This window comes from Panthera leo, chromosome A1 (genome assembly GCF_018350215.1).
Source record: "Panthera leo isolate Ple1 chromosome A1, P.leo_Ple1_pat1.1, whole genome shotgun sequence".
Lineage (NCBI taxonomy): Eukaryota > Metazoa > Chordata > Mammalia > Carnivora > Felidae > Panthera > Panthera leo.
Genome location: NC_056679.1, coordinates 94,152,292 through 94,168,569, shown reverse-complemented (window position 1 = coordinate 94,168,569; position 16,278 = coordinate 94,152,292). Strand labels below are relative to the sequence as shown.

Below are 16,278 nucleotides of genomic sequence, written 5' to 3'. Positions count from 1 at the left end.
TTCCCTCCGACGTGTAAGTGCATCTGATCGGCAGAACTTAAGTTATGCCTGGAATCTTACCTTGAAGGGAGTCTAGAAAATACAGCTTTTAGTCCTTGTGGTACAGGAAGTACGGAAGGTCCACTAAAAGGAGGTGGGAGGAAATGTTGGATGCGCGTATCTGCAGTCTGCTGCGGAACACCCCTCTGGCTGCTTATCATCCACACTCTCTGCTGTGTTTCCACACTTGAGCTTCCAGACAGCACTAGCGAAAGCGGCCCGCTGCCTCCAGTGCAATGCAGCTACCCCCTCATGGAAACAAAAGGGCACTTGCTTTGTCCCCTCAGGTTCTGTAAGTCACGACATCTTCTGCAGTGTTCATCACGGACGTTGTGCTGGGACCTAGCACACTCAGGCGTTGAATGGCCTCTCTCCTTTCCTAGAGCAGGAGGGGGTAGGTAGGCGAGGTCAAGCTGCCCAGTGACCAAGAGGCTAACAGGAAGCTCACACCCCTGTTTTTCATCGTTTGTCTCTCTACTAGCACATTCCCTCTATTTGTAAGCGTTCCAAGTTTTCTTTATTAAGAGATCTCATTAGAAATCCCCTCTGGACCCTGCATTCCCTTGTAACTCCTGGCCCCTCCTCTCCTTCTTGGCCAGGCTTGCCCTCACGTCCTGTATACTCTCGTCTCCTTTGGTGATGCCACCGTGCGTCTGTAATTGCCCCAGTGGACCTCGAGGTGCTGGATGCTGTGGACGCTGATCGGATGGTCCCACTCCTGGCACCATCATGTGTCTGATTTTCCCGTTCCTCCGTTGCCATTTTCCCCCCTCCTTTTTTTTTTTTAAGTTTGTTTAATTTTGAAGGAGGGTGAGCATGCGAATGGGGGAGGGGCAGAGCAAGAATCCCAAGCAGGCTCCGTGCTGTCAGCACAGAGCCCGGTGCGAGGCTCAGTCCCATGAAGCGTGAGATCATGACCTGAGCCAGAATCAGGAGGCTTAACCATCCGAGCCAGCCAGGCGGCCCTCCTCCCGCTCTGTTATGGCCCCTCCTCCTCCAGATGCCCCTCCCGGCAGTGGTTGTGTCTTCAGCTCTCTGCTCTCCTCTTTCTAGCTGTTCTCAGATGCTCAAGATTTGATCTCCTGAGCCTCCTACACGTGTGAGTGCCTGATGGCCAGCTGCTCTTCCAGGTCTCGGGACAAGCTCCCTGTGTCCCAGACTAGATGAATAGGTCATACCCCACCCTCTCCCCCGCCCTGTTCACGACAGCAAATGGCAGCATGACCCACCCAGTTCCACAGGGCACCCGCTTGAGGGGCATACCTGGTTCTTTCTCTGTGAGCCCCTGTGACTCCCTGCATATCTTCGTGTCCCCTGTCACTTCCTTAGTACAGGGCTCTGCTCCCTCACCTAGGTTACGGCAGCAGCCTCTCAGCTCAACGTTCTCCCAGTCTAGAGCCTTACACATCCCAGCCTGGTCTCCATACCTGCAGCTGTCTTAACCTGTCCTGCACAAGTCAGATCATGTCTCTCCTACTTACCACCTTCCAAGGGCTCTCTGTCTGCCAACACGATCGCATTCAAAGTCCGGAACAGAATATATTAGGTAGCTCCCTCATTAATCCTGTGTATCTCCATCCCTACCTCTTGCTGGTACTGCTCCCCCCGCCTCCTCCTACTCATACTCGAGGCATATAAACACCTAGTGTGAAATGATCCTAATGTACTTTGCTCTGTGTTTTTGCACATGCTGTTCCCCCTGCCTGGTAAGTGTCCACGTCCCTCAGCCTTACTCATGCAAGTGTCGTCCGATGCAGGTGTCTCTCCTGAGTGCTTTCGTAGCACCTGGTGTCCTGGACAAAGCAGCAGTGCAGTGATTGTCTACTTATCGTCTACTCATCCCGGCTTCACATCCCGAAAACCCAGTAGGTCTTGGTACAGAGTAAGTTTTCCACAATACTTATTTGTTAATACCGATGAAACGTAGTAATTGAACGAGGGAAGACACTGTTGATTTTATGCGTATTTGCCACAAGATGGTGCTGTTCAGATAGGGAAAACCTTCAGGGCTGAAGGAGTCAAGCACTAGGGGCCTTAATCTTAAATGTATTACATTTCAGGGGCAGTAATCTCAGTAACAAGCTTTTTCTGGGGTAAATACATGGACACCCTGAAAACTGTATATGTTCTCATATTTTATCAAATTATTGCTGACATTGTTTCACTTATTGCTGTTTTGGGATCCTCTTCCCAGGTGGTCAAACATGGGGGGAAAAATAGTTACAGAGAGGGAGGGAGGCAAACCATAAGAGATTCTTAAGTACAGAGAACAAACTGAGGGGGGGGGGTGGGGGAGAGGGGAACATGGGTGATGGGCATTGAGGAGGGCACTTGTTGGGATGAGCACTGGGTGTTGTATGTAAATGATGAATCATGGGGATCTACCCCTAAAACCAAGAGCACACTTTACACCCTATATGTTAGCCAGTTTGACAATAAATTATATTAAAAAATAATAATAATAAAAAAGGAAAAAAATGCAAAGGTGAACTCCTAACTCAAGGGCAACACACCTTTAAAGAAGGTTACGGTAGGGTTCTCTAGAGAAGAAGGACCGGTAGGTTGTATAGAGGGCGGAGGGTGGGGGGCAGGGTGCATTTATTTTAAGGAATTGGCTTGCATGGTTTAGGGCTCCAGGGCCTGAAGTCTGCAGCGCTGGAAACCCAGGCAAGAGCTGGTGTTGCATCTTGAGTCCAAGGCTGGAAACTCAGGCACAATTTCTGCGTCGCCACCTGGAGGCAGAACTCCTTCTTGGTGGAACCTGAGTCCACATCTTCCTGGACTGAACGATCTCGCGTTGCATCCTGATGAACCGATCGTCAGTTGAACATCTCCTAAGTCAAAAGTGCATTTAATACACCCCACGTACCGAACATCGCAGCTTAGCACAGCCACCCTCTGCATGCTGAGAACATGTACATCAGCCTACAGTTGTGAAAAATCAACTCACACGAAGCCTGTTTCTTTTTTTTTCTAATTTTTTTAATGTTTATCTTTATTTTTGACACAGAGAGAGATAGAGCATGAGCGGGGGAGAGGCAGAGAGAGAGGGAGACACAGAATCAGAAGCAGGCTCCAGGCTCTGAGCTGTCAGCACAGAGTCTGACGCGGGGCTCGAACTCACAAACTGTGAGATCGTGACATGAGCTGAAGTCAGATGCTCACCCGACTGAGCCACTCAGGCACCCCTCTTTTTTTTTTTTTTTTTAATTTCTTTTTTAAGTTTATGTATTTATTTTGAGAGAGAGAGCACCTGCAAGCAGGGAAGGGGCAGGGAGAGAGAGAATCCCAAGCAGGCTCTGCCCTGTCAGCGCAGAGCCCGATGCGGAGCTCGAACTTATGAACTGCGAGATCGTGACCTGAGCCAAGATCAAGATTCTTAACTGACATTGGATCCCACCCCCGCCTCGCCTACATGGGTCTTCCCTCATTTTTTTCCCTCCTTCCCTCCGGCATCACCAAACTGTACCTCCGCTAGCTCGCTCTCTGGAGCAGTCATCTTTGTAGCAAATCCTCTTAGGGCTCCAGGCCCCCTCCCCCCAGCTCTTACTCCCTTTTCTCCTTTATGGCAGAACTCTTCCACGTCACGCTCTATACTCAGCTTTGAACGTCTTTTCTTTTGTTTTCAACCCTGTCCGGTGAGGCTTCCCCTCCCTCGTGTTTGACACAAGCCCACCGAAGCCGCCCTTACCGAATCAGTAGGTCCTGCATCCGTGGCTCCTCCGGCAGCCTGTCCCATCTTGCCTTTGGAGGCGCTGGAAGACAGCTGCACGCTGTCTTTCCTTGAGCCGCTTCCTTCCCTTAGCTTCTGAGTTAGCGCCACACTCTCCTAGGACTCCTCTGGCCTTCCTAACTGCTCACTTTCTGTCTTTGCTGGTCTTTTCTGTTCTTGACCTTACACTGTTGGAGTGCCTTAGGGCTCGGCCCTTGGACCGTTTCCTTTTTCTATCTCTACTCCTTCCCTTAACCATCTCCTACAGTCTTTGGTTTTTTTTTTTTTTTAAATTTTTTTTAATGTTTATTTATTATTGAGAGACAGAGCATGAGCGGGGGAGGGGCAGAGAGAGAGAGGGAGACGCAGAATCTGAAGCAGGCTCCAGGCTCCCAGCTGTCAGCACAGCATCACCCAAGGCTCAAACACATGAACCAAGAGATCATGACCTGAGCCAAAGTCAGATGCTTAACTGACTCAGCCACCCAGGCGCCTCTCTTCCATTCTTTTCAATGTTTAATTATTTTTTAGAGAAAGAGACAGAGCACAAGTTGGGGAGGCAGAGAGAGAGGGAGACACAGAATCCGAAGAAGGCTCCAGGCTCCACGCTGTCAGCACAGAGCCCCACACGGGGCTCGAACTCACAAACCGAGAGATCCTGACCTGAGCCGAAGTCAGATACTTAACCAACAGAGCCACCCAGGTGCCCCTACAGTCTTTAGGTTTTAAAAATAGTCTGTATACGTTGGGGCGCCTGGCTGGCTCCGTCGGTTAAGCGTCCGACTTGATTTCATCCCAGGTCATGATCTCATGGTTTGTGAGTTCAAGCCCCACATCGGGCTCTGCACTGACAGCGCGGAGCCTGCTTGGGATTCTCTCTCCCCCTCTCCCTGTCCCTCCCCAGCTTGTGCTCTCTGTGTCTCTCTCAAATAAATAAATGTACAAACTTCAGATACAGTCAGTACACTGATAAAAGCCAAATACACAACTCCTGGCTGGGCCTGTCCCCCAAACTCCTAACTCTGTATTCTCTGCCCACTCAGCATCGTGAGCAAACCCTACCAGTTCTGCAAAATATACCCCAGATCCAGCGCCTGCCCACCACTTCCACTGTGTACTGGTCCCAGCCACCACCGTTTTCCTCCTGGGTCCTGCAACAGCTTCCGAACAAGTGGTCTTGCTTCTCTCCGTTCTGTTCTCAGTGCAGCAGAGCCACCCTACAAACACCAAAGTCCGGCCGTGGCATCCCTCTGCTCAAAACCCTCCTCTGGCATCCGCTCCCCATTATCTCCTCCTTCTCTACGCTGCGCTCTCAAGCCCCACCGTACCCCACCTCCCATTGCTCATCAGTCATTAGGCACCCTCTGGCCTCAGGGCCAGGATGCTCTTCCTCCACGTACCTGCATGGCTTACTTCCCTCACCGGTGTCTTTATTTATTTATTATTATTTTTAAAATATTTATTTATTTATTTTGAGAAAGAGAGCGCACACGCATGAGGTGGAGGGACAGAGAGAGAGGGAGACACAGAATCGGAAGCAGGCTCCAGGCTCCGAGCTGTCAGCAGAGCTCGACGTGGGGCTGTTGGGCTCGAACTCACACACCGTGAGACCATGACCTGAGCCGAAGCCGGACGCTTTACCGACTGAGCCACCCAGGCGCCCCTGTTTGTGTTGTTTAGATTCTGCCTCGGCGTATCCTCAAATTATAAATCCTTACTCCACGGTCGTGAGAGGATGGACCCAAGTCTAGTGAGAGGGCAGCCTGATTTGTAACTCATAACTATCTAGAACAGAGCTGTATAAGTACTGTGGATTTTTGAAAACAGAGGGCAAAGCATTTCTCAAGAATGCCATGTGGGACAAGGACTAAATACTATAAGGAAGAGAAGTGTCAAAGCTCCCTCTCTCCTAAGCAGGTCCGAAAGGAATGTTCTCTGTCTCTATAGATCAATTTGAATTCTCTCGATTTTGATATAAATGGAATAAAAATCTGTACTTGTGTTTGGTCTGGCTTCCTTCATACAACATAATTAGTCTGGGATTCATCCGCTTCAGTGCGTTTATCAGTAGTTCTTTCCTACATGTTGCTGACTGGTATTCTGTGATAATGGGCATGAAACAATTTTTTCTCCATTCCCCTCCTGGTGGACATTTTTCACATCCTCCTTATTTCTGTAAACTGGTAATTATATCCAAAGGCTTGGCTAGAGTCAGGCTAAACGTTTTTGGCAAGACTGCTTCATGCATTATGCTGTGTACATCATATCGAATTACATCGAAGGCACATAATGTCTGATTGGGCTCAGTAAGGCTGAGCGTTTGATTGAGGCTGGTGAATCTGTTACATCTTCGAATTTTGTGTTGACATTCATCGAATTTTCTATTTCAGATGCATTGGTTTTCATTCCATTTGCTTTTTTTTTTTTTTTCTTTTTCAAATCTCCATAGCTATATCTTTTTTCCTATTGCTTTACTGTCAATGGTCTTTTTTCCATTCTGCATTCTCGGATTTTTTTTTCTTCACACCTTTCCACCACGTTTAACTGATTTGGTTTTGATCCTGTTTATTCCATTTGCTGCCTTTTTTCTGTTTTTTCGTAATGGTGTCAGACCCTTGATTTGTCTGCAGTCTCTCTTTTCAGGGAATTCTGTTCTCTCAGCTTCGATACTTTTGTTTCATTGGTTACCCTTCTCTTTAGCGTCTCCTGGGGCAGCACTATTCAGAACGCTGGTCTCGTAATAGAAGAAGCAGCAGGCACTGAAGGTAAACCGTGTGGCTCTCTGCATTGGAAGTGTCTTGCTATGAAAAAATGTTAGCTGAACTGAAAAGCATACCTACCTGATGTGGTTGATTTACATCCTGGCACGGTGTCCCCATCTTGTGGTGGACTGGCACCAGACATTTCAGAGACGGCCAGCTTGTCCATCCATGGACTGCTCTTGGAGTAGCCCTGCCCCAGAGCGTAAGCCCTGGTTGTGTAAATGAAATGTTCCTTCAGCTTCTTTGTTATGTATGTCATAACCATAATGGCCACTAACACGCAAGGAGTGCTGTGCTCAGCCATTGTGATCTTCAGAGAAACCCTAAAGGTGGGTACTGTGATTATCACCGCTCTACACATGATGAAATTAAAGCACAGAGTTATCAAGTAACTTGTACTAAAGTCACATGGCTTTTTTTATAGCAGGGTGTTGGGATTTACATTTAGGCAGATTCAAGAGCACATAGTCTTTTTTTTTTTTTTTTTTTAGTTTATTTATTTATTCTGAGAGAGAGAGAGAGGAAATGGGGAGGGTCAGAGAGAGAGGGAGGGAGAGAGAGAGAACCCCAAGCAGGCTCTACACTGTCAGTGCAGAGCCCGATGGAGGGCTTGAACCCATGAACCATGAGATCATGACTTGAGCCAAAGTTGGACGCTTAACCGACTGAGCCACCTAGGCACCTGTCCAGAGCACCTCGTCCTCATGAAAATGGAATTTTTTGTCTTTTAATGTTTATTTATTTTTGAGAGAGAGACAGAGCATGAGAGGCGGAAGGGCAGAGAGAGAAGGAGTCACAGAATCCGAAGCAGGCTCCAGGCTCTGAGCTGTCAGCACAGAGCCCGATGTGGGGCTCGAACTCACAGACTGTGAGGTCATGGCCTGAGCCGAAGTCAGAGGCTTAACCGACTGAGCCACCCAGGCGCCCTGGAATTTTTTGTCTTTTGCCTCCTGTCTTTATATTCTTTTTCACTTTCTGTAGATCTGTATGCCTTCTTGCCAAGAACGCATATTCGTCATTTTGCCCTTTTCACTGTACTCCTGTTTAATGTGGAGGATCCTTTTGGAACCCTCTTTTGCTGGGTACGAGGTGGGTATACTCTGGACCCTCCTTCCTTCTTATCTAGGACCCCCTGATCTCCCCTTCAGAACCTCAGCTTCCCTTCCATTCTGAAGGGTTGAGTTTTTCCACGTAATTGTTGCCCTGAGGGGATGTAATGAGCCCAGTTGGGCTGTTGTCAATGGTAACTGTAGCTTTGATCTTGGATCTTTCATGGGACTAGGGGTGGGGGTAGGGATGTCATTCTATCAGGTTAAAAGCAGACACACAGAAGTTTCCATCTTAGAGTAATTTGGCCAAACCTATCCTTATTACAGATGCATTTGTCCTTTGACAGAGAAATCCCATTTGGGGAAATGATTCTGCAGATGAAATTGCACACGTTATGAAATGACTTTTATTCAGAGCTGTTCTCTGCAGCATTGTCCATAATAGGAGCCAACTGGAAACAACTCGCATATCCAAGAACAGAGAACGATTATGGTATATACACGTGGTCTAAAATTTTGTTGTAAACAAGAGTGAGAAATTATGTGCTACGTGTCTCTGCTGCTGTTTTTCAGTGTGTGTGTGTGTGTGTGTGTGTGTGTGTGTGTGTGTGTTATATACATACATATGCATAAGTGATGACACTTTTTTGTGAAAAGGAAAGAAAAAAAGGATATATATTCATAGAGAAATAATGTGGGAATGCAAACTGGTGCCGCCACTCTGGAAAACAGGATGGAGGTTCCTCAAAAAACTAAAAATAGAACGACTCTACGACCCAGCAATTGCACTAGTAGGTATTTATCCAAGGGATACAGGTATGCTGTTTCAAAGGGACACGTGCACCCCAATGTTTAGAGCAGCACTATCCACAAGAGCCAAAGTATGGAAAGAGCCCAAATGTCCATCGATGGATGAATGGATAAAGAAGATGTGATATATACATGCAATGGAGTATTACTTGGCAATCAAAAAGAAGGAGATCTTGCCATTTGCAACTACGTGACTGGAACTGGAGGGTATGATGCTAAGTGAAATTAGTCAGTCAGAGAAAGACAAAAATCATATGACTTCACTCAGATGAGGACTTTAAGAGACAAAACAGATGAACATAAGGGAAGGGAAACAAAAATAATATAAAAACAGGGAGGGGGACAAAACAGAAGAGACTCATAAATATGAAGAACAAACTGAGGGTTACTGGAAGGGTTGTGGGGGGGGGGTGGGCTAACTGGGTAAGGGGCACAAAGGAATCTACTCCTGAAATCATTGTTGCAGTATATGCTAACTAACTTGGATGTAAATTTCAAAAAGTAAGATTAAAAACAACAACAGCAACAATAACAACAAAGAAACAATGGATGGGTACAGGAGAAACTAATAAAAGGGGTCACCAGTAGGAGGCCATGGGGGTAACAGGATGGATGGGGAAGACAAGGATGAAAGTGAGACTTTTCGCTATAAAAACGTCCTCAGAGTCGTCATGTATTTCAGCTACTACCTTTTCTTTAAAAAAGCACAAATGAAAAAATGTACACACGGGCATTTTTATTCCTGTGACCGGTGATTTCGTGTGCTTCTCCCCCACGGCTGCCTTCATTCGCCTTCCATTTCACTGAGGGGAAGAAAATGTTTTCACCCTGTATCTGTCTGTAGCCGATGGGAAGGGGACCTACAAAGGCTTCCCCGGGTTCTTTATCCCACACCTGCCTTGTGTTGTGGGAAAGCCCTCTTATAGGTGGAGTTTGTTGGCTTGGCAAGAGCACAGTCGTGTGCTCTTCCTTCTTCCTTGAGAACCACAGTCCTGGATGGAGACCATTTGCCTGTCTAGGAATCACCGGGTGGTAGGAAAGGCAGATCTCCCATCTCTCCTCCTGGGCTTTCTCCTTACACCCACCCTCCAGATTAGAAGGTCACAGTGAAGTTTTGTAGACAGTGCCCCTCGCTTTCTTCTCTCTGGGCTGCTTAGGGTGGGGCTGGGCAGGAGGGCTTGGATGTTGAAACAGTGCCATCATAGATTTCTGGAGGCTTTCCTCTTTTCTGCTGACCAGTGTTTAAGAAAACTAAGATATAAAGTCACAATTCTTTTGTTACTTACTTTTGTTTATGCCAAGAGATTTTTTTTGACTCTGGCTTGACATACCATTTTACCCTAGTTATTTTAGAAGCATTTTATGAATATCTCTTCTGTTCCTCCAAGTGCACTTCTCTGCAGCCACTAGTGATTAAGATAACGGTGTTAAGTTGGTTTCACAAACTTATCTCAGTGAACATAAGTGAAGCTCATTTTAATTGACACCATAAGTAGATTCTTCTAAATGGTTAACAGTTTTTTGAAATTGTAGTGTAATGGGGCACCTGGGTGGCAGTTAAGCATCTGACTCTTGGTTTCGGTCAGGTCGTGATCTCACAGTTCTTGAGTTCAAGCTGCGTGTCTGGCTCTGTGCTGACAGTGCAGACCCTCCTTGGGATTCTCTCTCTCCCTCTCCCTCTGCCCCTCCCGAGAGCTTGATCTCTCTCTGAATGAAATTGCAGTGTGGTTAACATACAGTCTTGTGTCAGTTTCAGTCAGTTTCAGACTGTATTGATGATATATATACTCAATGTAGCAATTCAACAATTATGTACATCACTCAACAATTATTTTTTTTATACAGGAGAAGCTTTTTGCTGCAACTTTGCAGAGAAACACCTTTTGTTTTTCATTACACAACAACAAAGTCAGCAGTTAATTCTAACCAGCGAAGAGATTCCAAATTCATGTGGTTTTGCTATTTGGGATGGATGCGTGTAGCGTTTTGGAGTTATGCCGTAGAGTACCTCTTGGTAGCCGCCATAACATACTGCCAAGTAGAAGCTAAAGTGTAGACATAATGAAGGAGAAGCTGTAGCTAGCAAGGCCCTCAATTCCCTCACTATTCAGAGACAGTAACAAACCCTTTCTCTCTTTAAGTACATGAAAAATTTTTCTGTTTTCCCTTATCTTTTCTTCCCATAACAGTTCTCCACCATTTTTGCTGAATGTTTTTTTTTCTAAACCTAAATTATCTTGGTGTATGTTATTTATGTCATTATAATTATAAACCTAATTGCTTTCTTGATTTGAACTCTGGTCTTTGTTCATGAACAATACATTTAAAAGCTTTGGAATAGAGGGGCACCTGGGTGGCTCACTCGGTTAAGCGGCCGACTCTTGATTTCGTCTCAGGTCACGATCTCATGGTTGCTGAGATCAAGCCCCACGTCAGGCTCTGTGCTGACAGTACAGAGCCTGCTTGGGTTGGTCTCTCTCTCTCAAAATAAATACACTTAAAAATGTATATTATTTTTTTTTAACGTTTATTTATTTTTGAGACAGAGAGAGACAGAGCATGAACAGGGGAGGGGCAGAGAGAGAGGGAGACACAGAATCTGAAACAGGCTCCAGGCTCTGAGCAGCCAGCACAGAGCCCGACGCGGGGCTCGAACTCATGGACTGTGAGATCATGACCTGAGCCGAAGTCGGACGCTTAACCGACTGAGCCACCCAGGCGCCCCTAAAAATATATATTAAAAAAACCCTCCGTAATAGAGCCTCTGGGCCCCCATTTGAAAATATGGAACCTCTATTTATCTGTTGTAAATTTTCTATCTTTTGATAAAAGAATCCTTGAAACTGCCTGTTTGGGAGTCCTGTTCACCACATTGCCAATGTTATCGGAAGATTTGTTTAAACTAGACTTCACGTGAAGTACTTTTCTTTTCACAGCTGATCTAATTCTTCCACTCTGAATTTAGAATTTTTAAAACAACAGAATGAGGATGAGACTGTAATGATTCTTTGTTGATTTCACTGGAGAAAATCACTAGGGTTTGTTTCCATATCCCATGCCAAACTGAGATGTTAGTTTTTCCCTAGATGAACACTGAGTTTTCAAAGTATTCCCAGGACATCGCTTCTCGGCCTTTTGGCTAAGATCAAGTGTAGTATCAAAGTATTCCCAGGATTAGCTAGAAAAAGGTATTCCTTACTTTTCACAACCTTACTGCAATTTCCCCGCCAGCCCCAACACCAATGCCTGACCCCAGACAGAAAAGTTCCCAGCCGGTGAACCTTAGACATCACTTCATTTGACGTTTCAGATCTTCTCTTTGTGCCGAGTTAGAGCTGCTGGCTAGTGATCTTTGGGAAATTTGTGTTCTGTTTTGTATTTGTATTTGATGCAAAAATAAGCTTTATATTTAATATTTGAGTATTCTGTTGCTTTCCACTTCTCTGTTTCTAGTTTACACAGTAAGTGGATAATGAAGAAGTTGGATTTAAACTCCATATGGGTAGAGTGGTATGGTACCATCTCAGTAAAACACCAAAGCCATTGACTTTATTCTGGAGGTTTACAGTGCGAACATAAAACCATTGAAGATTTCCAAATGTCTCCTGTTACATAAACTGACTATTGAACTTGCCCTTGGCTTAACCTGTGGCGGCCCTCGTGACGCTCATCAAAGGCAGGGGATCTCCTTGCCCCAAGAGCTGATTGGCATTTCTTTCTCAGGGTCCATGTGTTGTGATCTTTTTCAGGTTTTCTGGTAGAATGAAGAACATAGTTTCCATTTTTTGTGTTTTGATCGCCTTTACAACCTTTCGTCTGCTTTGTTGTTTCTTCTCTCTTTAGATGAAAAGAGATGTTGAGGAAGAAGTGAAGCCCTCCTCTCCTGACCTGGATGTTGATAATGGGTGTCGGGAAGTCTAAAATAGACCCCTGCCCTCTCTCTCTGCCCTGGGGTAAAAGTCCCAGTGTGGATATGAGTCAGAGACCTCATGAGGCAGATTCCAAGAAATCCAACGACATCTCCCTGCGTGACATTGCCGAGCATAGCCACGGTGCCCTGACGCCCTCTGGAGAGCGGGAGGGCACTGAGGCCACAGAAGAGGTGCCCGAAGAGGATGAAGAGGAGGTGTTCCTCAAGTTTGTGATACTGCACGCAGAAGATGACACAGACGAGGCCCTCAGAGTCCAGAATCTGCTACAAAATGACTTCGGCATCAAACCCGGAATAATCTTCGCCGAGATGCCGTGCGGCAGACAGCACCTGCAGAACCTAGACGACGCTGTAAACGGGTCTGCCTGGACCATCTTACTGTTGACCGAAAACTTTTTAAGAGACACCTGGTGTAAATTCCAGTTCTACACGTCCCTCATGAACTCCGTGAACAGGCAGCACAAGTACAACTCCGTCATACCCCTGCGGCCCCTGAATAATCCCCTGCCCCGAGAAAGGACTCCCTTTGCTCTGCGAACCATCAATGCCCTAGAGGAAGAAAGCCGTGGCTTTCCTACACAAGTGGAAAGAATTTTCCAGGAGTCTGTGTATAAGATACAACAATCTATATGGAAAGAGACCAGAACTACCCTGCAGAGGCAATCGATCGCCTGAGATGGAGCTCCCCACCCATGGCTGGCTCTTGTTTTCTAGAGCAAATGATTCGCCTTCCCTTGAGAAAGCACATCCCTGGCAAGAATTTAAATAAAAGAGAACCTGGCTCTTCCAGAAACCTAGGAGCACCAAGAAAGCCAAGTTTATGCGGGACCCTGCGCAGACTTGAGGTCCTTTGCGATGTTGTTTCGATAAACCAGAGATCGTCAGAGTTTTAAGAACATTCCCGTCGCGGTTCTCCTAGTTCATGAACATCACAGAGGATTATCCTTAATTCACATTCCTTGCAGCAACCCTTGAACCCAAACTTACAGGGTAGACACTGTAAAAATACGGTAACGCCTGCATTTTGTTCTCCAAGGACACGCAGAAGAAGACGCCTCCGGGAGATGTGAGCACCCTCACTCTTGAGGCACCTCTCAGAAATGTTGCAGCCCAGCCTTACTGGTATCACCACCCAGAAGGATAGAGAGCCCCTTGAGAACATTTAGAATGTTGAGTCGTGATAAATAGGAAATTAAAAGCAGATATGAGAACGGTGGGGCTTTTTAAAAGAATCCAATCGAATGTATTTTTTCTTTCTGCTGGAATTTGTGTATTTGGACACAGTGCCTACCACTGACTAGTAACGCCATTCGATGGCATCCTGGTTGGGGACTCCAGGGAGCCGTGTCTCCATGTCCCCTGGAGTGTCTTCTGCCAGATTTTCTCCTTAATCTCTCTTAAGGCAGCCTTTAAAAATTCCTGTTGGGGAGCCTGGGTGGCTCAGTTGGTTGAACGTCCGACTTCGGCTCAGGTCATGATCTCATGGTTTGTGGGTTGAGCCCCGTGTGCTGACAGCACAGAGCCTACTTCGGATACGCTGTCTGTCTGTCTCTCTCCCTCTGCCCTTCCCCTGCTCATGCTGTCTCTCTCTCAAAAATAAATAAACATTAAAAATAATTAAAAAAGAAATTCCTATCACAGTGCTCTACCCAGGAAGTATTTCTCAGCTGGGTGTTCAGAGTAGCCATCTGAACAAGAGCCATCAGGTACAGACTGGGGACAGGGTGGAGTGCGAATCACGTCATGTCGTAACGGGGAAGGCACCCCACCTGATTCTAGTCCAGTCTCTGCCACTGAGGCCGAATGTGACCTTACCCTCCTTTATCTGTGAAATGAAAGCGTTGAATTGATGGCTCTCTAAAGGCCTTTGTTCTGTCCCAGAATGTGAACAACTAGGAACCAGAAAAGCGAACAAGCAAAAAAAAAACAAAAAAACAAAAAAACCAACAACACAATTTTGTAATGCAATGTGTAATAATTTGCAGGAGGCTTTAGATACACTTACAGTGAAAGGCTATTCTGATGTGTTGACAGCATAATTGATTTTTTTTAAATTTTTTTTTTTAACATTTATTTATTTTTGAGACAGAGAGAGAGCATGAACGGGGGAGGGTCAGAGAGAGAGAGGGAGACACAGAATCCGAAACAGGCTCCAGGCTCTGAGCTGTCAGCACCAAGCCCGATGCGGGCTTGAACTCACAGACCGAGAGATCATGACCTGAGCTGAAGTCGGACGCTTAACCGACTGAGCCACCCAGGCGCCCCATAGCATAATTGATTTCTAATGCTATCTGTTAACACTTTTATGGTCGCCAAAGAATGACAATCCACGCTTGCTCAGATTCTTTTAAAATACATTTTTTATGGGGACCGTTGAGCAAAGACATTCTGCTTGATTTTTCTTTCTCCTGATCCTCACTTCCCTGTATCTCTTATGAGTACAAGGGGTCTGCCCACATCTTTCTGTTTCCGCCTCTTCGTAGCCATGACTGAATGTTCCATGAGGAGCTTTTCCCATAATCCTGCAAGGAAGTCAAACCTGCTTTGCTAGTACTTATTGAAGAAGAGATTGTCTTCATTGCACGGTGATGTTTTCTTTACTTGAGGCCCCTTTCTTTCATAGTAGCTTGCTTACTCACTTTTTCAGTTTAATAATAAATATATATATATATATATATATATATACATGTATATATAAAATCCATATATATATGGATTTTTAACCATGCAGCCTCGTGTATCACCGATTTCATCCACTAAAAAAACATTAACCACCCACCCTTCATGCTTATTACCAAAGTTGGAGCTCCTGATGCTGGATGGCGTTTTTTAAATAAATGCTTTTATTTTTTACCCATGACTACACTTGATTATTTCCAACTCCAGGGAGGATTGTGGAAAAGTGTTTTGAAAAGAGCCATCAATCTGTGCTCCTCCTCAGAGCACCAGCTACCATGTCTCATTCAGTTTGGAGTTACATATATTTTTTATGATGAAGGAGAATGTTAAGTACTGAATAACTGTTGAAATTAACAGCTGTAAAAAGAATTACTGGGCACCTGGCTGGCTCAGTCAGTTAGGCACCCAACTCTTGATTTTGACTCAGGTCATGATCTCGCAGTTGTGAGATCAAGCCCCGTGCACACAGCTTGCTTGGGAGTCTCTCCCTCTATCTCTGCCCCTCCCCACCGGCATGGGAGTGCACACTCTCAAAATAAACTTAAAAAAAAAAGTCATCGAAATAGCTAAAGGGAGAATGAAAAGAATGAAAGGTGTGCCCTTAGTTGTCCATTCGTGCGTGTGTGTATGTAAATATAGGTTAGATTTACGCACACGCACGCGCATGCAAAAATTCCATAACATTTTGCCACATGCTGGACAGCTTCCGTTTGAGGACTCTCTGGGTCTCATTGCCCACCTTGGAGCTTCACAGAAGAACCTGAGTTGTACCTTATAGGCCAATTAGAATTGTTTCAGCTGTAAGACACAGAAAACCCAATGCCCGTGACCTACACTGTAAGGTAAACTTCTTGAACTTAAGAAAGTCCCTTAAGGTACGGTGTCTCCAAGGTGTCTTTAAAAACCCAAGTTCTTGAGTACAATGGAATATTACTCCACCTTAAAAAATTCTGAGGTGCCTGGGTGGCTCAGTTGGTTAAGTGTCCGGCTCTTGATTTAGGCTCGGGTCATGATCCCAGGGTCATGGGATCTAGCCCTGCATCAGGCTCTGTGCTGAGTGTGAAGCCTGCTTAGGATTCTCTCCTTCCACACCCCCCCCCGCCCCTCCCCTGCTTGTGCTCTCTCTCAAAATAAGTAAACATTTTTTTTTAACTTAAAAAAAAAAGCCATCCGACTTCTAGTTGGTTTTATTATATTTTAAAGTTTCTCCTTACCTGCACCCGGGTGGACGCCGTCCCTGTGTCCCCTCCTTCAAGCTGTGGAGTCAGACCACTTGGATGTGAACCCCACCCCTGC

At 45.8% G+C, this 16,278-nt stretch overlaps 1 protein-coding gene and 1 pseudogene across 1 annotated transcript in view; both read left to right on the top strand.

Annotated features, from left to right (window-relative positions):
• LOC122229894 overlaps positions 1-13,790 on the top strand; it is a 44,579-nt gene extending 30,789 nt beyond the window's left edge. Inside the window, exons 4-7 of the mRNA XM_042955457.1 lie at positions 6,452-6,516; positions 7,495-7,595; positions 11,826-11,833; positions 12,246-13,790. Coding sequence (XP_042811391.1) covers positions 6,452-6,516; positions 7,495-7,595; positions 11,826-11,833; positions 12,246-12,978 — 907 coding nt within the window. The 3' untranslated portion in view covers positions 12,979-13,790. The remainder of the gene's footprint in view (positions 1-6,451; positions 6,517-7,494; positions 7,596-11,825; positions 11,834-12,245) is intronic.
• On the top strand, positions 11,492-11,585 carry LOC122203167 (annotated as a pseudogene).
• Positions 13,791-16,278: the final 2,488 nt, after the last annotated feature.